Source organism: Sapajus apella, unplaced genomic scaffold (genome assembly GCF_009761245.1).
Source record: "Sapajus apella isolate SASKATOON/1434 unplaced genomic scaffold, GSC_monkey_1.0 scaffold2, whole genome shotgun sequence".
Taxonomy (NCBI): Eukaryota; Metazoa; Chordata; class Mammalia; order Primates; family Cebidae; genus Sapajus; species Sapajus apella.
Window position 1 is genome coordinate 89,112,635 of NW_022436942.1, and position 22,045 is coordinate 89,134,679.

General features: G+C 53.9%; 1 protein-coding gene across 5 annotated transcripts in view; it reads left to right on the forward strand.

Annotated features, from left to right (window-relative positions):
- The window catches only part of ADGRD1 (adhesion G protein-coupled receptor D1), a 171,753-nt gene that overhangs the window by 146,773 nt on the left and 2,935 nt on the right, over positions 1-22,045 (forward strand). For all 5 annotated transcript variants that reach the window (XM_032244483.1, XM_032244487.1, XM_032244485.1 and 2 more), the window contains 6 exons: positions 3,178-3,244; positions 5,637-5,703; positions 15,371-15,462; positions 19,465-19,591; positions 20,414-20,455; positions 21,511-21,603. In XM_032244483.1, the coding sequence (XP_032100374.1) occupies positions 3,178-3,244; positions 5,637-5,703; positions 15,371-15,462; positions 19,465-19,591; positions 20,414-20,455; positions 21,511-21,603 (488 nt within the window). The remainder of the gene's footprint in view (positions 1-3,177; positions 3,245-5,636; positions 5,704-15,370; positions 15,463-19,464; positions 19,592-20,413; positions 20,456-21,510; positions 21,604-22,045) is intronic.

Genomic DNA, 22,045 nt, shown 5'->3' on the forward strand with positions numbered 1-22,045 from the left:
TCATTTTCTTGTGCACACTGCATGTCCACGGTGACCAGTGGTGGTGGACAGCCAAGGGCCCAGGCTGACGGAGAAAGCACTGCCTTGAGCCATTGCTGGATGCTGTGCAAAGGAGGGGGACAGAGAGGAAACTGGACTGGAAATCAGGTGCTCAGTTCCTAAGACATGTGTCCCCTCTGTACCCAAGTCAGTGCCCAGAACCAGCCTGTGGCCTCCAGAGCCCCGAGGGGCAGGGCGCGGACCTCCCCTGTGCCCACATGTGAGACATCTGGAAATATGTGGCAGCAGTGACTTCCACAGTTCCTAGTTTTGTCATCCCTCTACCCTCTCTGTGGAGATGCCTTCCCCTGCACCCATCTTCTGAGGCTTTGCTTCACTCACCTTGGTTAATCTCACGACACATGCTCCTCACCTGACCCTGAATCTTAGGGGCAGATGCCAAGGATGACATTGGCCTGGTGCCTCTGAAGGTCACTGTGTTGCAAAGAGGAGCACACAAAGTACATGTCTGTGATGACAGGGCCAGACTTCAAATTGCCTGCAGATGCATGTTCCAGGTCTGCCCGGGTCACTGGGGCCAGAGTTTCAGACGACAGTAATCGTGGGAAGGGTGAAGTCTGAGCTGATTGATGGTAGAGGTCATTGCAGGATTAGCTTCATCATCGAGGGGCTCGGCATTCACTGACAGCTCATGTCATCCTCATGTCCCAATGAGGAAGCACTCATTATATTCCCACAGTGACAACACAGTTCGGCTGGTTCCTTGCGGCTGCACAGCTGGTCCTGGGTGGCCCCAGGAATAGAACTGGGTGTCATCTGGCCCCAAAGCCCACGCTTTTCCCACTCACTGTCTTCTCCATCCTGCTGCCCCTCTCCTTATCCTCCCACTTAGGAATCTTTTCTTCTTAAAAAGCCCCACAGACTCACCCAGACATCATGGCTTCTGCAGCTTGTTTTGGAGAAAGCAGACAGTGGGGCCCACCCTGTTCTCAGACCCTTTGTCCTTCGCCTCTGCTGGACACAGGGGTAGATGCAGGGGAAGAAATGGCAGGGAAGCCCACATAGGGAAGCTCAAAGTGACAAGGTAACAAAGGCCCAGAGTTACTCCTGGGCTCCAATAGTGTACCTCTTCCAGAGGCCACCTGTTTCCTTCTGGACAACTTTATTACCCAGACATTCTATAGTGCATTTAAATCCTTTTGACATTTAAGACAAACTATTTCAGAGACAAGGCTGTCCAGGAAATGTCTTTCCATGGTAATTAACTTAAAACCCCAACCCTGATGTTTGGAAGGGCAGACATGGCATGGACTCTGCCCCCAGAGGGCACTGGAGGAGCATGGCCTGAAGGCACTTGGGCCAGTGTCAGCAGCCGTGGGTGGGTGCCAGGAGCCACCTTCCCTCCTACTCCTTCCTTCTAGAGAAATCTCCCAGAACCTGTGTGACCTCGGCCACTGAGGCACAGAAAGCTGCATGCTCTTCATGCACTTCCACCCCCATCCTGCTATCCCAGGAATGCGAGATGCGCGGTTTCCTCATCAGGAGCTGCTGTCGCATCCTCCTGGGGAAAAAGTTCAGGGGTGGAATAAGGAGCTGGCCTTTTGCAGTCTCTCCATCTCTCTCTCTCATCCTTCCTGCAGAGGAAGGCTGCTGTGTTCAGCATGGCTGCACCAGAGCAGTCCCTGTGGACAATGCCCTGCTTTCTGAGTAGCCAGAAGTATGTTCTTTTCAGAAACAGATTCCCATTTCTGCAGGATCTGTTTCAAAGCTCACATATGCATGTGGAAGCAGAGTCATGCTTCCAGATAAACTCCAGGGATGGCTGAGCTTGGGAAGTGTTGCGATGTGATCATCCTTTTGGAGAGCCATAGGACACATTAGCATACAAAACCTCTGCACTTCAAAAGTGAAAGTGGAGGCCAGTTCAGATTTGGGTTAAGTCAGTTTTAAAAAGTAGTTTGACCATAGAGAGTTTTCATTGCAGAGCGACAAAGCTCTGGGGACTTCTGTAATCCAGATGCTTTCTCCCTCATTTGTGGACCTCCCTTCTATCCCCACCCGCAAAGTTTCAGTTGGCTTTATAAAATATTAAACACATTTAATTTGTCACACTGAGTTTCAAGTAATAGAAATCCAACTTCAGCTGCCTAAGGCAAGAGGGAATGTAATGGTTCATATAACAAAAAAGTTCTAAGATGTCAGACTTCAGATGTGGCTTGACCCATGAGCATAAGTAATAGAATCAAGATTTTGTCTTCTTTTTCCACCTCTCACATCTGGTCTCCTCTGTGTTGGAGCCATGCACTCTCCCATGGTGCCAGAATGGCTGCCTGGACCCCAGGCTTACTGATATCCTTATCCTCTTAGGGGCTTGGTGGAAAAGAGAGTTTCTTCTTAGCAGTTTCGAAGAAAGCTCTTGATGGAGTTTCATTGGGCCAGCCAGGGTCACATGCTCATCTCTGAACCAATAGCTGTGGCTGGGGGATTTGATGTTCCAGTCAGCCAGTCCTGAGTCACAGGCCAAAGAGCCAGGAAGAAACCAGCCCAGCTGGGCTTATGGAAAGATGGAGTGTGATGGGTTCCCTACAGGAATTATGGGCTCAAATACTAGAAGAATACTAGAATAATACTGTGTACGTGACAAAGTCAGCCATGTCTGATGTCCCCTCAGTCCCAGCTGATCTCCCGTCTTTCCCCCACTGCTCTAGAATGGGAATTCTCAACCAACGCTATGGACGCTTGGGCTGGGTAACTCTTGTGGGGCAGTCTTGTGCATTGTAGGGTGTTTAGCAGAACCCCTGGCCTCTGCCTGCCTGATGCCATCCCATTAGGACAACCCTAGATGACTTGAGCCATTGCCGGCTGTCTCTTATGGAGCCACCAAGCTGAGCTTCCCTTCCTGCCGGTCATAATGCCATAGCTCACCCACATTGTTTTAATGAAGACTCACACACTTTCTTGTCTAGTATGTAAGCGTGAGCATGTGAGTGTGGTGTGAATGTCTGTTATTCCTTTGTTTAGAGGATAGGGGCTGTTCTGTGTCCTGACAACTGGCACTTAGTTCCCTCTGTGTATACGTTTATTAGGTGTAAAAGGAATGAAAGCAGGAGAGTGGGAAGGGAGGAGGGAGGGAGAAGACTGGAGCAAGCGGACACGATGTTCTCTGCTCTCCTGCAGGTTTCCCTCTCCTCGTCTGCATCATTTCACTGTCATCTGCCGTGGACAGTTACGGAACCAGCAACAAGTAAGTGTAGGGCTTTGCCTGGCCTTCGGCAGTCTTCCATGGAACAGGTTGCTGCGAGGAGCCCGTAGCTCTTGCCTCCTGTGCTGTTCTGGGTGCAGGGGTGCTGTGCAAAGCTGGCTCTCACAAGCCCACCCAGTGAGAAGGTCATGGTCCAGGGACAGGGAGAAACCGGCCAGCTGTGTCCTGGAGACTTCTCAGCCTTGGAACTAGCAACAAAGACCACAGAGCTCCTCTGGAATAGCAAGGAGGCTGCTAGGAGTTTCTGCTTGGAAATTTTTCACCTATGTGGTCTTCCCAGACACAGTTCTGGTCATCCCTAGAGGCTAAATTGGGACCCTTTCACCCTTTTTTGGGGTGGTCAGCAAGGGCCCTGTGTATACCGTGTACCCAGTAACTGACAGTGGAGCAAGTCCATGAATGCTGGAGTAAGTGCGGTCTGCTGGGTGCCAGGCAGGCGGTCTTGAGGCTCCTCTTGCTTGGGTAGCAGGGGATGGACGTTGTGATGTCCATTGTCTCCTGTTGCCATTTGAAATGCAGCTCATGGGTCCACAGTTGTGTCAGGAAGAGGCGGGGATGGTGCTATGGGACCAGGTCAGCTGTTCAAGTTCTAGAAATATGATTTTCATTCCTTACAAGAAAAAGAGCTTTCACTCAAATAAATATCTCTTGGAAGCTGCTGCCTATTCTAGCCAAGCTGAAGAATCACTGTGAGAAAAAATGGAAGATAAATATTGACGATGCTTACAAACAGAAAGGAAGTCAGGCATTTTCACAGCTTCAAAATGAGAAAATAGTACAGCTGAATAGTGAAGCCGGGAGAAGTCCAGCCTTTTCTGCTTTGGTGCAAGTTTCCTGAATGCGAAGCACTTACGGAAGGCAGGTCTGAGCGCACATTGAAACAAGAGTGGTTATGCAGAGCACCGTCCCGGCCCGCTCCATTCATTCTGTGTGCTGTTACAAGTTGAGGGACTAATTAGAAGAAGAATGTTCTCCTCAAACAGCTCGACGGCATTTGTTCCCTTTTGTCCCGTCTGGAGCTTGGGGCTGCTGGGCTCACCCACAGTCCTGAGTCCCAGGGTCTGACTCGAATCTAAGCCTTTTCCCCACTCTCATGCCTGAAAGCCAGGCAGCACCAGCCAGGTATGGGAAGCTCGCTGGGTTTCTGAACAGGACAGGGTATCTGTCAGAGCCCCTCAGCGACTTCCCATTCTGCATGAAATGCTGAAAAGCACAGTCTCTCTCTTTGCAGAAGCATCCCACTCTCCAGAGAGCCTGGTTTGAATCGCAACTTTGCAGAGGTACCATTCAGACTTGCTGTGCATTTTTCTTTTAAACATTGAATCCCTGGATGAGAGGTTTCTCCTCTCTGCGCTCTGGGTGTGCAGCCACAAATGAGCCTCTTGCAGTTGCTGTCAATTGTTTTGGGGCATTTACTGTCTCCTGGGCTGGGAGGCTTCAGGGGAGGAATGAGGACAGGGAGGCAGTGTGTCCACAGTGATCTCTGAAGTCACCTGAGCTTTTTCGGGCTCAGATTCCTCATCTGTAGGATGGGCGTGATCACAGCACCCACCTTAGGGGCAGCATAGCATTAAATGAGATGATAGAGTTTGATGTGCTCTGGGGCAGACCTGCCGCTCAGTGAGCTGTCACTGAGGGAGTGAAATGAGCCAGCCCCGAGGAGACACCACACTGTGCTAGTGAGGACTGCACCACGTACCTGTCCAGATCCAATTAAAGGCACCCTAGTGCCCTGGGAAACACTGTCCCAGGAGTCAAGAAGAGGAGATGTCCTCGGGAATCTTAGGCTCTTGACAGCGCCATATGCTCTGGAGATGAAACTGTGAAGGAGCTGGCTTTTTTTGCCTGAGTTCTGGGGCTCACTTCTCAGAAGCCAGATCCTCAAACTGGACCCTCCGCTTAGTACATCAGAGCAGTCACCAGGACCTTCTGGAACCTTTCCTCTGAGTTGGAGGGCACTGAGGGAGTGTAACACCCTGAGCTCGGGGCGTATGGGATGGGCAGGCATCCCTTCAGTGCGGTAATCCCTCAGGAAACGCCCCTGTTGGGTCATGTTTGAAGTGCTCTGTGGGAAAGTCAGTTCCTAGCAAAGGTTTATTTCTCTTTCACAATGAAATTAAATCTATTTTGGATTTTGGCTAAACTCTCCAGAGGTTGCCGTCCTGGTCTGCAAACCTGGAAAATCCTTTCCAAGAATGAGACCTGGAATCATCATGGATAAAAATACGTTTGCAGTGATTAGGAACGTTGTATGACTGTGCCCCAGGTGGACCCTGTAGCTGAGAAAGGCGGCACCTTAGCAACTACTTTTGAATAAAGGTACACTGGCGGGCGGAACGAGGTTATCACAATAATGCTCTGCTTCCCTCCACAGTTGCTGGCTGTCGCTGGGGAGTGGCGCCATCTGGGCCTTTGTAGCCCCTGCCCTGTTTGTCATCGTGGTACGTTTCCTGCCCTTGTGGGTGCAGAGCAGGTCTGGGGAGGGGCAGGAGGAGAGGGCGCGGGGCTCTGGAGATGGCACAGGGCTCCCTGAGGAGCTTCTGAAGGAGGCAGCGCCATTCCTTGGTCACTCCTCACGAGGGCTCCTCTGGGCCAGTGACTCAGGGTCTTATTTCCCTGAATGTTCAGGAAGGCAGAGCTTTCCAGGCGGGGCCATTCAAGGCCCCAGGGCTCTTCCAGGTGAGGTGGCAGGTGCAGGCACACCCGCCCTGAGAACCGCATGGGCGTGAGCTGGCCCTTCCTCATCCTCCAGTGCCTTCTCACCCGCAGGCTGGCTTCTTGCTCAGCTGTCACCAGGACTCCGAGGCTGCAGAGGGGAATCTCAGCAGAAGCCTCCTGGGAGCCACACGGAACAGTTACAGTGGTTTGCAAGTGACAGAAAACCCAACTCAGAGTTTGTTGTTGTTGTTTTTCTGAGATGGAGTCTTGCTCTGTTGCCCAGGCTGGAGTGCAGTGGTGCAACCTCGGCTCACCACTACCTTCACCTTCCAGGTTCAAGCGATTCTCCTGCCTCAGCCTCCTGAGTAGCTGGGATTACAGGTGCCCGCCACCACACCCAGCTAATTTCTTTGGGGGGGATGGAGTTTTGCTCTTGTTGCCCAGGCTGGAGTGCAATGGTGCGATCTTGGCTCACTGCAACCTCTGCCCCCGACATTCAAGCGATTCTCCTGCCTCAGCCTCCCGAGTAGCTGGGATTACAAGCGCGTGCCACCATGCCCACCTAATTTTGTATTTTTAGGAGAGATGGGGTTTCTCCATGTTGGTCAGGCTGGTCTCAAACTCCTAACCTCAGGTGATCCACCCTCCTTGGCCCCCCAAAGTGCTGGGATTACAGGCATGAGCCACCACGCCCAGCCCCAGTTCAGAGTTAAACACAGATAGGGATTTACCGCTCCTGAGTCCAGACCGTCTGTGAAGAGGCTGGGCCCGGGGCTCCTGAGCCTGTGAGCTGGGATGAGGCCCCTCTTTGATCTTCTCTGCCTCCCGGGATGGAGGTGGAGACTTTTTCCCAGCAGTCCCAATGCAAGTCCCAGGGCTGGTTCTCAGTGGCCATGGTGAGTCATGTGTCTGTCTCAGAACCAATCAGGGAAATGGGATGGAGTTGAATGATTGGTCAGGTCTGCCTCACATGACTTCCTTGTGCAGTTAGCACCTGTGAACCCCAGGAGCTGCGGGCCTAGGGGGGTCCTGGTCAGAGGGTGACCTCAGCAGAGCTTGTGCTTTTCTCTCTGTGCCTCGATGTCCCTTTCTCTGAGGGCCTCGGCTGGTTGGGCCCTGGCTGCACATACTGGCCCAGGCTTCCCGTCTGCAGGTTGGGCCAGGGCCCCGCAGTGAACTGGAGTGGCTCCCTGGGCTGAGTGGGGGCTGTCAGGGGCCCTGGGGCATCAAGCGGGGCACCCCCAGCGGAGGGGTGGGCATCTTTGTGCAAGCAGAGCAGGTCGCAAGGGAAAGGCTTGTGGCATCAGAGTCCCCCCACAGCGTCTGCAGAGCTCCGAGCAGGGCTGGTTTTTCTTTCAGGAATCGCTGTCAGCTGCAGAGGGGACGCCTTTGGGTCTGTGAGGTTCAGCTCCTCATGCCCAGGGGCTGCAGCGCCTCCCCGGGGCTGCCTAAGGATCACCTGCCATTGCTTTGTCAACTCGACCCTTTAAAGACTGACTGAGGCTATAGTGAGAGGTTCTCGTGCTCCCGGAGGCCTGGGAGGACCGTTAATTTTGTCAACGGAAATACAAAAACGCTTTCGGAACAGACTCCCAGCCCCGCAGTCATCAAACTCCTGGCCAGAGCTTGGCCAGCGGGGAGGGGCTTTAAAGGACGTTTAGTGACAGAGGGTGTGTGGGGGAAGTTGTATTCAAGTCTGCTGTTGCCTGTTCTCCCTTTCTCTCTGCTGACTTAAGCCCTCTAGAACCGCAGGGCCTGGGCAGAATAGGCCCGTGTGTCAGACGCTGCCCTGGTCATCTGGCTTTCATGTCTGACTGTGCTCAGTGACAGCTGGGGTTCTAAGGCAGCTTTGCCTGGCTCCTTCACCACCCACATGGCGTGGGGCCCAGCACCAGGAACCCAGCACTCCTGTGTCTCCCAGCTTCACTAGAGTCCCTTTTGTCATTCCTGAGGGGACATTACCTCCAGGACCTCACCCTCACCCCACTCCTTGTTGTCAGTGGCCCTCAATCCTGGAGGACAAAACGAGTCCTCCTCAAACTCATTACATTGTTGAATTACCTGGGAGGTTTTTGTTTTTGTCTTTTGAGACAGAGTCTTGCCTCTGTCGCCTGAGCTGGAGTGCAGTGGCATGATCTCGGCTCACTGCAACCTCTGCCTCCCGGGTTCAAGCAATTCTCCTGCCTCAACCTCCTGAGTAGCTGGGACTACAGGCAGGTGCCACCACGCCCAGCTAATGTTTGTATGTTTTGTAGAGATGGGGGTTTCTCCGTGTTGGCCAGGCTGGACTTGATCTCCTGACCTCAGGTGATCTACTTGCCTTGGCCTCCCAAAGTGCTGGGATTGCAGGCGTGAGCCACTTCCCCGAGCCTGGGAAGCTTTAAAAATATTCCTGCCTAAGCTCCACCCCTGAGGTTTCAGCTTCATGGCCTTTAGAATCTCCCAGATGATTCTCACAGGCAGCTGGCTTGAGGTCCTCATGCCCTCCTGGGACATTGGTAGCAACAGGCAGTTTAGAAGGGAGGCAGGAGCAAGCAGCCTTAAGATTCCAGGGTCAAGTGCAGAGGTCAGCAAACTGCAGCGTGTAGCCTACCTCCTTCTGTAGATCAAGTTTTCTTGGCACACAGCCACGTCCGTTGATTTGCACATTGCCGGTGGCTGCTTTCAGGCTGCAGCGGCTGAGCTGAACAGTTACAGCAAAGACTGCGTGGCCTGCAAAGCCGAAAATACTAACTGCATCTTGGCAGAAGGCATATCAACCTCTGGGTCTTGGGGAACCATGGAGGTTCCAGCAGACCCCTGCAGGGAGTGCCATGGTGGAGGAGTGGGGGTCTTATTCCTCTTACTTCTTCAGAGGATCCCAGGGTTTGTGCCGTTTGGGTCAATTCCTCATTTACCCACAAGTCCTCGGCCTTATTTCCAGGTGAAGAAAGCAGGTTTTGGGATAACATATTGCATGACCTCATTTGTGTAAAAGGTTAAAAACTCTGTCTGGGTACACACTCACATGTGAACATATAACTGAATAAGAAAATGCCGGGACAGAAGCACACAGAATAACGGTTCCCTAAGGAGAGATTTGGGTTTGTGGAGCGCGTGCGTCAAGATTACATGCATCTAAAACCACCCACGTATTGCTTGCATAATTTGAAAATTAAAACCTTTTAGGAAGCTGTATGTTTGCATTAGGACACATGGTTTCCCTGTGTGCTGGCAGGTTTCATCCTCAAGAGGCAAGAATCTAGGAGACAGTAAAGGGTCACCGTGGGGCCTGCCGGGCCTTGGGTTGAGGAGGAAAGGGCAGAGATGACCCACTTAGTAACAGCCCCCACCAGGCATCTCTGCCAGACACACACACTGCCCACCGCCCCTTCTCAGACTGTTCTCTGCTGTGAGGCAGGGAAGTGACTTTCCATTTGCCCTGTGATTCCAATTACGCAGAATGCGAACGTGCCGGTAGGCAGGCATTCCCTGGTGTCTTAGCCCCTAGGGCTGCCGTAACACAGGACCACAGGCTGTGCAGCTTAAACAAAATTCTTTTCTCACAGTTTTGGAAGCTGGAAATCCAAGGTCCAGGTGTCAGCAGGGTTGGTTTCTCCCAAGGCCTCGCTCCTTAGCTCACAGATAACTTTCTTTTCCTGTGTACTCACTCACATGGTTTTCCCTTGGTGGGTGTCTGCATCTTCAAATCTCCTCTTAAAATAAATGACTGTCTTAAGCCAGTCATTGGATCACCCTAGTGACCTCATTTTAACATAATTATTTATTTAAGGAACCTATCACCATATGCTCTCGTTCTTGGGTACAGAAGCTTAGGGCTTCAACATATGAATTTGAGGGGCCACAGTTCAGCCCATAACACCTGGTTTTTCAGAAGCTACAGAGCCTAGACACCCTGTTCCCCCAAAGAACAGGGACTCCATGGATGTCAGGGACCCTTTAGCCTGAGCCTTCAAAATGGCCTGTTCTGTGCTGGCCCCACTGAGGAAAGAAGGAGAGTGCCTCCAGGTGTGTGGAAGAGGAGGAGTCTCCGATTTAAAATCTTTGTCTCCCTTAGGGAGAAGCCAGGGTAGGTATTTGTCTGTGTAGAGACAGATACAGATACGGTTACAGATACATATATACAGAGGTATAGATGCAAATAGATGCATAGAGACAGATACACAGATGCAAATAAAGATACAGATATAAATGCAAGCAGATATGTGGATCCAAATACAGACATAGATACAGGTGCCTTGCCCTAGATGCATAGATACAGTTAAACGTAGTTGTAGATGCAGATGCTCCTGAACTTACAATGGGATTAAGTCCTGATAAACTTATCATAAGCAGAAAATACCAGAAACTGAAAATGCCTTTAGTACATTTAACCTACAGAGCATCGTAGCTTAGCCTACCTCAATCATTCTTGCAACTCTTATATTAGTTGAGCAAAATCATCTAACACAAAGCCTATTTATAATGCAATGTTGAACATGGAATGAAATTTATTGAATACTGGAAGTGAAAAACTAGTTGTGTAGGTTTGCAGAGTACAGTTTTTACTGACATGTATTGCTTTCACACCACTGAAAAGCTGAAAAATTGTTACTCAAACCTTCATAAGTTAGGAACCGCCTGTAGATACATTTAGATATGATATATAGGTACAGATACCTAAATATAGACAGACAGAGACACACTGTTTTGGTTTGAATGTTTCCTTCAAAGTTCATGTAACTTAATTTCCAGTGCAGCAGTTCTGAGAGGTGGAACCGTTAGGAGCTGATTAGGTCATGAGGGCTTTGCCTTCCTGAAGGAGTTAATGCTGCTGTTGTGGGAGTGGGCTCATTATCAAAGGAGTGGGTTTCTGATTCAAAGATGAGTTTTGCCCCCATCGGTCTCTCTGTGCTCTCTTGCTCTTCTGACTTCTGCCATGGGACGATGCAGGCAAGAAGGCCCTTCCCAGATGCAGGCCCCTCGACCTCGGATTTCCCAGTTTCCCAAACTGTAGGAAATAAATCTCTGTTCTTTAGGAATTACCCAGTCTGTGGTATTGTCATAGCAGCAACCAACAGACTGAGATGCACACTGTTGTGTGTATTTGTGTGTGTGTGTGTGTGTGTGTACCTGTGTAACCTTTTCATTGTGAAATAGTGGTGTCCGTCTCAGTGTTTTTTCACAAATAAACATTCTGGTGATAAACATTCTGAGCTAGGTCAAGAAACAGAACACGAGAATTCCTGTGCAGTCCTGCCTTCTCCTCCCACCAGAGGTCACTGTGACCTTGGCCTTCACAGTAGGCACCAGACCTTTGCTTTCTGGGTTGCTGCCTCCATGTGCATTCCTTTCTTTCTTCTGAAATGAGGCCTGTGGCTTGTTTCTTTGACATCTGCCTTGAGTGGCTTGTTGCTGTTCTCTGCTTCTTGCTGGCGTACCCATGGCACTCACATTGTACTTGCCTCACCCCCGGGCATTTTCCGACTTGTAGTAGAGTGTGGGTGTACCATACGGCCAGGCAGGGATGAGGGCGGGTGAAATGGAGTGGGGGGGCTGGGCCTGCTTTTGTTTTATGTTTTCATGGAATGCCAGATTTGTGCCTCTCGCAGCCACAGTCCCCCACTTAATTGCACCGATGCAGGATTGGAGGCCGTGGTGAGCTGCCCCTCCTCTGATCAAGCCACAGGAAGTGTATCATCCTGATAAGATGGAAAAACTGTGCCTGGAAAATGAAACCAGACTGACCCAGGCTAAAAAAAAAAAAAAAGACCCAGCAAAATCTTTGGAGAAAAAGGGAAGATGATGAATTCTGACAAGTAATAATGTGATCAGCTTAACTGTTATGAAACACTTGAGTGGATCTTACTCACAGCAGTCCAGATAAAGGACTTGAGATCTCAAATTAAGAACTTGTAGCATTTGCATATTGGCAAAACATTTTGCTGCAAGTTGATCATCCTTTCAGTGGCCTTGTCAGAAAAGTCCTGGAAACAGTCATGTATGCATCTCTCAGTGTTCCAGCCAAGAGGTCTGGGACAGAACCACACTTGATAGCCTCCAGCAGCAAAGCAGAGTGATGATGAGACCTCTGAGCTCATGTGGGGTGTTGGTTGTGATGAGATCCTGAGCTCATGTGAGGTGTTGGTTGTGATGGGATTCTGGCTCATGTGGGATGTTGTTGTGATGAGATCCTGAGCTCATGTGGGGTGTTGGTTGTAATGAGATCCTGAGCTCATGTGGGATGTTGTTGTAATGAGATCCTGAGCTCATGTGGGGGGTTGTTGTGATGGGATTCTGAGCTCATGTGGGGTGTTGTTGTGATGAGATCCTGAGCTCATGTGGGGTGTTGGTTGTGATGGGATTCTGGTTCATGTGGGATGTTGTTGTGATGAGATCCTGAGTTCACGTGCGGTGGTGTTGTGATGGAATTCTGAGTTCACGTGGGGTGGTGTTGTGATGAGATCCTGAGCTCATGTGGGGTGGTGTTGTGATGAGATCCTGAGCCTATGTGGGGTGTTGTTGTGATGGGATTCTGGCTCATGTGGGGTGTTGGTTGTGATGGGATTCTGGTTCATGTCGGATGTTGTTGTGATGGGATCCTGAGTTCACGTGGGGTGGTGTTATGATGGGATCCTGAGTTCACGTGGGGTGGTGTTGTGATGGGATCCTGAGTTCACGTGGGGTGGTGTTGTGATGGGATCCTGAGTTCACGTGCGGTGGTGTTGTGATGAGATCCTGAGCCTATGTGGGGTGTTGTTGTGATGGGATTCTGGCTCATGTGGGGTGTTGGTTGATGAGAACTCTGCACTCACTTGAGTTGCTCGAGGTAATCTCCAGCATCTCCAGGCATCCCTCTCATGGGTCCCGGCTTCACCATCTCTCCATCCCCTTCCCCTAATCACTGGAGCACTGCATGGCTAAGTTTCTATTCCATCTGACCCCAGGGACACTGCTCAGTCGTTCACAGGAAATGGGTTTCATATTGTTTCTTTTTAATTTATAATTGTTTAAAATGTAGTTAAAGAATTTGATTTTTGAATTGGCAACACACAAAATATAAAGGAAAAGCTCAAGAATCTAGGCATAAATGTGTCTGCATTCTCTGGTTTTCACCCTCCCTCCAAGCAGGCAGCCCGTGATGCTGGTGTCCTGGGTACCCCGGGGCTTTGTGCACACAGGGTGACTATAACTACGCACTCACCCCACTGCGGCCTTTGCTCAGCGTCTGTCAGATCTGTGGCTTCTTGGCCCAGGAAGAGCTGCCTCAGTGGGCCTCAGACCCACGAAGTGTTCCATAGAGGGGGTGTGCATGGCAGCCCCGCCCTGCCGTCTGTGTGTGCACGCCCAGGCTCTTGCCAGTCTTGTTACAAATAAGGCTGCTGCCTGTGGTAGTGGGTGAGGCAGCCAGAATATCAACCCCTCAAGGGAAAGGGGCATGAGTTGCAGAATGGCAGTTAGGACCTAGGCACATCTCCACCCCTGAGGCAGGGAAAGAACTGGAAGAATTGTTTTGAAAAAATACTCAGAATTCTAGAAACAAAGTCATGCTCACTAAAAAGCATTTATTCAAGAAAAACTATTGAATCTCAGAAGAGCAGGCAGGGTCTGTGGCAGTTTGACTGGAGGCCACTTCTGTCTCCACCCTCCCTCTCTGAGTGATGCTGTAGCCACCACTGGAGGCACGAAAGTGCTTCCCAGGCAGATGGCCAAGGCCAGCCTGCCCTGAGGGCACGGGTGCTCTCAGACTTCTGTGACCGTTAGCGTCTGCAATTCAGATCCCCACTCCTTGAAGTAATAACTGCACGAGTCACTGAAGCTTTTGTCACTGTCCTGGTTGGATGGAGTGATCACTGCATCCGGAAACCACTGACCTGTCATCCTGGCTGCCCCCGCTTTCTGCTCCTCGTTTGTCTTTCTTGTTGCCATTACACGGTGAGGTTGGCTGGAAGGCATCGGCCTTCCCGGCCTTGCTCTTTGTGCAGACACCATGCTGGGTGGCTATTATGTTCACTTCTTTTGTCTTCCCTGGTGTTGGGAGACTTCCGTTAAGATTAGCCCCACGTTACAGATTAGCCCCTATTTACAAAATAAGGGCAACCTAGGTGCTGCGGACTGTCAGCTGAGCTGGGTGTGAGCTAAGCTGCCAGGTGTTGAGGTGGTCAGTGAAGATAGGAGCTAAGGAGGGAACAGTTGGGGTGCCCACTGCCACAATAGTGTCCTAACGGGCCAGGCAGGAGGGGGCGGCCCCACTGCATGCCATTCTCCCCGTGAAAGGCTCCAGGAGAGTCTGAAGCCTCAGCGCAGACAGGGCTGGTGTCCTCCTGACAGAGCCCTGAGCAGAGGGCTCTTGCTGATTCATGGGCTTGGGAGCTGCGAGAGGAGGAAGGGAAGGGCTCAGAGTGGAAAAGTACTGGGCACAGAAGGTGCCCTCAAGGCCCCTAGGTTGAGGCGGGCTCAGCAGGTGCTTTAGCGGGCACCAAGGGGGGGTGCAGATGTGCGAAACAGTGAGGCTGGCCCGTCCCATGTGGGGCCCCCGCGGCTTGGTCTCTGACTGCAGCTCCCTTGAGAGACTGCTAGGCTCTGGCTGTACCCAGGCTGGTGTGGGGACAGCAGCTGTCCTGTGAGGCCGGCCAGGTAAAGCCCTATTCATTGCCTGAAAGTTAGAGCCTGTAAGTTCACAGAGAGGACTTCAGCCTGGAGCTGGACTCCTTGCTGATGCTGTAAACGGCCTCAGAATTTTTCAGATACCAGGAAGAAGGCTAACCCTAACCTTCACCCTGTAGTGAGAGGACATTGGGGGGCTCTTCCTTGTGCTGTCCCTGCCTCGCCAGCCTCCTCTGGAGGGAGCTGCCCAGGTGAAGGGCAGGTTGTGCTGAAGCCTCTGCCAGGGGCCCCCTGTGACCCGCTCAGCCCCACAGGTCCCAATGGGAGCCTTCCAGCAGTTTCCCAGCAAGGAAGGGGCGTTGGCAGGAGATGGTGTCCCCTCTGTCGCAGCTTCCGTGGCTCACACAGCTGCAGGCCCGGGCCGGGGCGGGAAATGAGAGCCAGGCCCTGTGCTGGGGCCTGACACACTGAGTAATTGTTTGCACTGTGGGCACTGTGCTTCTTATCACCTGGGGCACTGAGGCTCCAAGGACTTGGGTAGTGGCCCAGGGTCACACTAAGTGAGCAAATGCTAACATGAGTTCTGACCCAGGCTCATCCTCTCATGCCCGGATGGGCTCCTGGGACTGGAACTTGTCTCTGCTGTCTTCGCAGCACAGAAGCTCTCAGAGGCAAGCTTGCGTGTTGTGTGTGTTGGTAAAAAGCCCACGGACCAGGGTGAGATTTGTCCCAGTGACACCCCTGTTTCCCAGGAGGCTTGGCTGGGCAGGGGTAGCCTGTGGCAAGGGCAGCGGCCAGGCAGACGCAGCTCCCCTGCAGGTGCAGCCAAGCCCTCCTCACCTTCCTGCATGGCTTCCTGCGCAGGTCAACATCGGCATCCTCATCGCGGTGACCAGGGTCATCTCACAGATCAGCGCTGACAACTACAAGATCCATGGAGACCCCAGTGCCTTCAAGTAAGTTGACCTCAAGGTGCCAGTAGTGCCATGGCCCTTCTGTCCCCAGAGGAGAGACAGCAACTCCTTCCTCCTGTGGCCGGCACCTAAGTCCTCCACTTGCTCCGTGTCCCACTGTCTCCAGGCAGCACTGGCTTCACGCCCTCTCTTGGCTCTCGTGATCCGGGACAAGGCCTTTACCCAGCCCCAGGCTCCCATATGTAGAAGAACGGGAACTACAGATGTTCTCCTAGGGACTGCTTCATCCCAGGGTGATGAGCAGCTGGAGGGTGGCAACAGGGAAGATTCTAGAGCCAGAGTGCCCCTGCCAGTCCCACCTCTGCCCTGGCCATCTACTGGGCTCAGCGAGTTATTTAGCCCCTCAGCACCTCACCTTCCTCACGAGCAGAATGGGATGATAAAAGGTTCCTCTCGGCTGGCACATCAGGGAAGGTCCAAGGGAGAGCAGTGTCCTGGCGGGCTCTGGGTGGACCCACCTGGGGAAGGGGGGGATCTCTGGGAGGGATTCCACCCACACACCTCACTGCCATCGGGGGTCTCCCGACCTACGTCTGTGAGAGCCCTGCCGATTGCAAGTGACAGAAATCACAGCGTGCAGGGACCTAAGCCGAAGCGGGGCTTCCTGCCGCAGGTGACTGTGAAGTCTCGCGCTCAGAAGCCTTGTTCCAGAGCTCGGCCCCGGGCCCAGCTCCTCCTTCGCATCCTGGGTGTTGGCTTCAGGCCGAGGTCCACTCTGCCCCCTGGTGGCAGAATGGCTGCGGCAGGGCTTGAGTCCCACGGGGGAGTCCCTGTCCCACCCGCTCAGACCGGGGCCTGAGCCTGGAGGAGAATGGGGACTCAGGCTGGGCCTGTGCCCTCCCTCAGCCAGACCCTGCAGAGGGGGATTCACTCATCACCCTGACCCGAGTCCACCCTGGCTCTGGGGTGCAGTGAGCTCCCCCAAACCACACGGCCTGAAAACTGGGGAGGCCGTCCCTCACAGGGACTTCGGAGGCTTTGTGAAAAGCAGGGCATGACATTCTGTAATGTGACTTCAGCCACCGTGTCTTTTGTGATGTAAAAGCAGAAGTGGTAAATATGTCAGCAGTGAACTTATGAGAGAATTAGTCTGTAGTGAATTCCAAACACCAGATTAACTTGACGAGAGGCTGAAACCCGCAAGGGCTGTGCCGCCTGCAAGAAGAGATGCTCGTGGGGTCAGAGACCATGTCCTTTCCTCTTCCATTGCTGAGACCAGGCTGGTCCCTGGCTCCCGTGTGGCCTGGCTGGGGAGGGACCTGTCCCTTCTTTGCCCCGGCCCTGTGCTCCCCAGGCCCTCACCCAGCATTCAGGGTCGGCCAGTCTGTGGCCAGCTTATCTCCAGCAAAAGCTCCCCCCCGCTGTCTGAGCCCCACAGGGCCACTACTCTCCCTGCCACCAGAACACCTCGTGCACCTGGCCTGCACCTGGGCACCACCTTCCCTCTCTACCCCTCTGCCCCCCATCCTCCTATCAGTGCCTACCCAGGAAGCAGCTTCTGTCCACTGCCTTTGCTTCTCCGTGGAAACATCCCCCAAGCAACAGGCTGGCACTGTGTCTGCAGCTCTTGTGAAGGCGTGACGTAGGGAGTGTGTCCTGGGGGAGTGTCCCCAGGTCTTTGCAGGGCACAGCTAGGCATTGCCCACTGCTCCCACCCGAGTCTGCACTTGGCAATCCCTCCCGGGGAGGTGCAGGCAGGCGTCTCTGGGGACAGACCCCTCTGGGTCTCTTCATTATGAAACCCAGATGCCTTCAGCTCCCCTCCTTTGGCCTCCCAGCTCTGCCCCTGGGGGCTTCCTCACTCTCTTCGTAGTGTGGATGGCATAGCCCTTGATTTCCAGGGCTGCCGGCCCAGGCAGGAAGCGGCCATAACTGCATCGTGAGGAGGCTGCTTCAGCACTTTCCTATCTCCCCTCCGCCGGCTTTAATCTAGTGGCTTTCTTAGTGCCGAGCAGCCCAGCACTGAGTGACTAACAAGATGAGATTCTTCCTCAGGGACCCTTCACACAGGTGGCTATCACATTTTTTCTTTTCCAGGAAAAGTGGAGAATAGAATAGGTGAGATCTGAGAACGGGGAGGAGCCTGGCTTTCACCTTCTAAAAAAGTCTCTGCTTATTGATCGTGGTTCCAGACACCTGAAAAAGAAGCAGAGAATGTTCAGGGTTTACAAGCGGGGCCCTGAGGATGGGGGAGTGAGGGTGAGATCCCCATGGAAGTGTACCCACAAGCGGGTGGATGTTGGGGGCTGGAGACTCACCCAGGGCCTGAGCCCCACAGGCCAGGGCCAGCCTTGAGGGAGCAGAACGGGGTTATGGCATCAGAGAGGAAAGCACACTGCCCTGCGCAGGGCTGTCTCCATATCCAGGGACCCTCTCCATCCGCTTTTGACCAGGGACACTGACAGATCTGGACATGTTGAGGGTCCTCAGAGAGCTTCAGCTCAGCGTCTTCCCTCCATCACGTTCACTTTAAAAGTAGCACATTTTGGTACCTATTTCTTGGTGACCTTTCCTTTCCAATGTTGTTTTCTGGGATCTAAAGAATGCATGATATTTTTGTTTCCCAGAGACAGGCGTTTTATTTTTATTGCATTAGTGCTAGAGAACAAGCTGGCTGCAGTTCCTCTGAGCTCTGAAGTGCTGGAACAGTTCTGGGTTTTACAGCCACCCGTTGCCAGGAGCTGTCAGTGCCGGGCTCTTGGGCTCTTGACAAGGAAGCTCATTATGGCCGCGTCTCACCTCCTCTGGGGAGGTGCCAGATCCGTGGGCAGCACTTTTGCACGTCTGTCCATTTGTTCATCATTCATTCATTCATTCAGTGTTCATCTTCTGAGGGCTTCTGAGTCCTGGCGCTGGGTTGCACTTTGGGGTTGCAGAGACAAAAAGACCAAGTCCCAGGCTTTAGGGAACCTGTAGTCTAGTGAGAGAGACAGAGTCTCAGTCACTGGGCTGGGCGATGAGGGGTAAACGGTGGCATGTGACAGTTGCACCTGGGTAGCAGGAACCCCGTTCGTCTCTAGACTTTTCTCTAAAGCTGAAAGGCAGAAGGTCCTTGCTGTGGAAAGCCCGGCTGTTTCGGAAGTCAGGATGGATTGGACTGGAGCTGGCTGGCCATGATTCACCCAGCACATCAGGAGTGGCTTTGAGGCAGACAGCTGGCGGGTCCAGCCCTGGTGGGAGCTAACGCTGGCCCAGGTGGGGACGTCTGCATGCCCTCTGCGTCTGCCCCTGATGAAACCCTGTGTCACCTCAGCCATTACGGGGTGCTGTGGGGCCTCAGTTTCCTTATTATACAATGGGGTCAATGTGTAACCTGCCTCTCCTGTGCCAAGAGGGCCATGAGGCTCGGAGGAGGTAAAGATGCATGCCGATGGGAGTGGTGTGGTAGGGACGGGCCGTGTCAGTTCACAGTGCAGTTCAGCATGCCCTTTGAGCATGACCGGGGCCATGAAGACGGTCATTGGTCCTGCCATCTGAGAGCTCACCGTCAGTGTCACAGAGGGCTCAGGTGATCAGCGGGGGACACGTGGGCTGCAGCCAGCGAGGCCTGGAGGGCGATGCCTGGCTGTGTCCTCATTTCAGGCCCAGGCCTCACTGCCCCTTCCAGGTGTCTCACAGGAGGCTTGGGTTCTGGAGGCTGCAGGGGACCCTCTGCTGCTTCAGTCTCCGAGTCTCTCCCTCTGGCCTGGCTCCCCCTCCTCATCTTTGCAAACAGCTCAAACACAAGTCCCGGGGCTGAACAGGCTCTCCCCACGGCCTGGGTAAGCTCTCTCCCACCCACCAGCTGTGAGGGAGAGGTATGGAAACACTGAGGCTCCTCCTAGGTGAGTCCTCACCCAGGGCTACCTGTAGGGAGGACTCCAGGCCTTGCTCCCAGCAGGGTGGTGCCTGCAGCTATCTGGAAGCCTGGTGCCTCGAGGGCAGCCCTCACAGCCTGTGCCTGCCCTCCTGTCGCTCAGGGTGACTATTGCTCTTTCTCTCCAGGTTGACGGCCAAGGCGGTGGCCGTGCTGCTGCCCATCCTGGGCACCTCGTGGGTCTTTGGTGTGCTTGCTGTCAATGGCTGCGCTGTGGTTTTCCAGTACATGTTTGCCACACTCAACTCCCTGCAGGTGAGAGTCCATGGGGACTGGCAGGGAAGGAGGGCCACCAGCCATCAGGAGTGGGTGTGCACTGTTAGGTCTGCAGGGGCAGGGGAGGCCTGCCCTCCCCAACACACCCCTTGAGCCTGTAGTGCGGGGTTTCCCTGAGGACAGAGAGGGTGGAGTGTGCCCTGGGGCTCTGAGAAAGAGGGGCCTGCAGGGTCCTTACCCCTTCAGGGCAGGACTGTCTGTGCTTCTGGCTGGCATCTGTAGTTGGCACATCCAGGCTTGGAATGAAGTAAGACAGTCAGCCTGCGGCAGCTCCAAAAAGGAAGCCTGGCAGAGAGGTGGCGAGGGCAGCCTCCCAGGTGCTGTCCTCTGTGCGAAGGGCCAGGGAGGGTCACTTGGGAACCAGAGAGTAGGGATGCCCAGGTTCAGAGCTCTCATGCCCCCAAGGAAAGGCAGGCGTGGGTCCCTGTCACCATCCACGGCCCTCCTGGCCCTCCCCGGACTGCTCGAGGTGCGTCTGTGTCTGCTGGCCAGTGGTGCCTCTTCTGGGCGTGCCTGCCCCTCCCCATGCCGAGCCTGCCTGGGAACCCATCCACCGCTGCACCTTTGCCCACGCAGCACCCACTCTGTGAACTCGGTTCCAACAGCTGCCTGAATCTAGGTTGGGTCACCCGGTGGGGCCCAGGACGCCCCTCCGTCCTCATGGGCCCCAGGTCCTGTGACCTGGTGTCACAGCAGGCGGTGCCAGTGCTGCTCTCGGGCTGCGTGGGAGGAACCTCCACACAGTGTTCATAACTACACGCAAAGGGCTCTGATCTGCGTGTTTCTTCCCTTCCTTCCCAGGGACTGTTCATCTTCCTCTTTCATTGTCTCCTGAATTCAGAGGTACGTCCGCTCCACTTCCTGGAAGTAGGCAATGGCTTTTCCTTTCTGAAAGGTCACAGGAGTGGCAGCAGCATTGCCCTGTCAGGCTGCTGTCTGGGACTCAAGTCCTGAGCCCGCCGCGTTCCTGATGACAAGTCGTGTGCCCTGGGCCTGCTGCTCAGCAGCTCTTCTCCCACACCTGGTTGCTAAGTGACTTACAAGCATCCTCTCTCCCTGGAGAAGTGGCGTCTGCATCTTGGGGAGAGTGAGATGTGGGCGTGCTCCCCACCGTCCTCCCCAAGGGCCTTGGGGAAGCTGGCCTGGGTGTGAGAGGGAGGACTTCTGTCCACAGGGGCTGGGAAGGGGCTTTTGTGATGTGGCCTCCTTGGACTCTGGGGCTGCCAGCACAGGGTTTCTTCTTGCGGCTGCTCTGGGCCTGGCACCTGCCATGGATTGACTGATGGGACGTAGGGGCTGCCCCAAGGACTCCTAGTCCCATGGGACAACTTTTACCAGTTGGCTTTGAGCCCCTGCCAGGCTGAGGTTGTGGGAGCTGCCTTGGGGTGGGGAATGGGCCCCGGGCAGAGGGGCACCCTGCCCAGTCTGTCTGAATGGTGGTGTCCATTTGCAAGAACAGGCCAGGTGGGCTGTGGAGGGCAGAGCACAGCGTTGCTGAGCCGGATGGGCCAGGCAGAAGTGATCGCAAAGCCCAGTGACCCCTTGCAAGGCCTGAGGCGGATCTGTGTGATGGGAAGGCAGTGTGGCCACGGGAGTGTGCCCACCCAAGCATGCCCACCCACCTACCCGCCCGCTCACCACGCGTTAGTTTATCACCCCGGGACGTTCATTGCTGAGTGTGAGGAGCCCAGCAGAGGCCACTCCAGCCCCAGCTTCCCTGGACTGTGACACTCTGGGTCTGTTACATGGAGCAGCTCAGCTGTGGAGCCACCAGCTCCAACTCTCACATTTCCAAATCCCAGCCTCCCCTGTGCGCTTCCGGGTTGCATCAGCAGACTCGGGTTGTGGCTGTCGCAGCCTCTGAAATGGCCTCTCATGATCTCTTCCCTGCTTTCAAGGTGAGAGCTGCCTTCAAGCACAAAACCAAGGTCTGGTCCCTCACGAGCAGCTGCACCCGCACCGCCACCGCGAAGCCCTTCCACTCGGACATCGTGAGTTCGGCCTCCTTGGACCCAGGGGCCCAGTCCAGCCTCATTCCCCAGGCTTGGTCATTAGCAGGACGGGGTGTGCAGGCAGCAGAGGTGGCTTCGGGTACCCGGCAGTCCTTGTTCCCCTCATGCCTGACACAGGCCCACAGGCTGCAGGTGCTCTGGGCTCCTGTCACCCCACACAGTGCCCTGTGTCCTGATGAAGTCACCACAGCCCTCCCTCTTGACCCTGAAAGATCCAGACTTCTTGTGTTCACTTAGGGGGATGGAAGAACTTAGAGATCAGCTGACTATGAGGTGGCCCATCCCCTCCGCCCACCAGAGTCCAGGAGGCCCCATTAGCGTAGTTACTGCGCCGCTGCCTTCCACCTGCTGGGGCCCTGCTCCACAGTCCCATCCTCAGGAAGTCCTTCCCCACCCATGACGCTCAGTCAAGGTGCTCCCG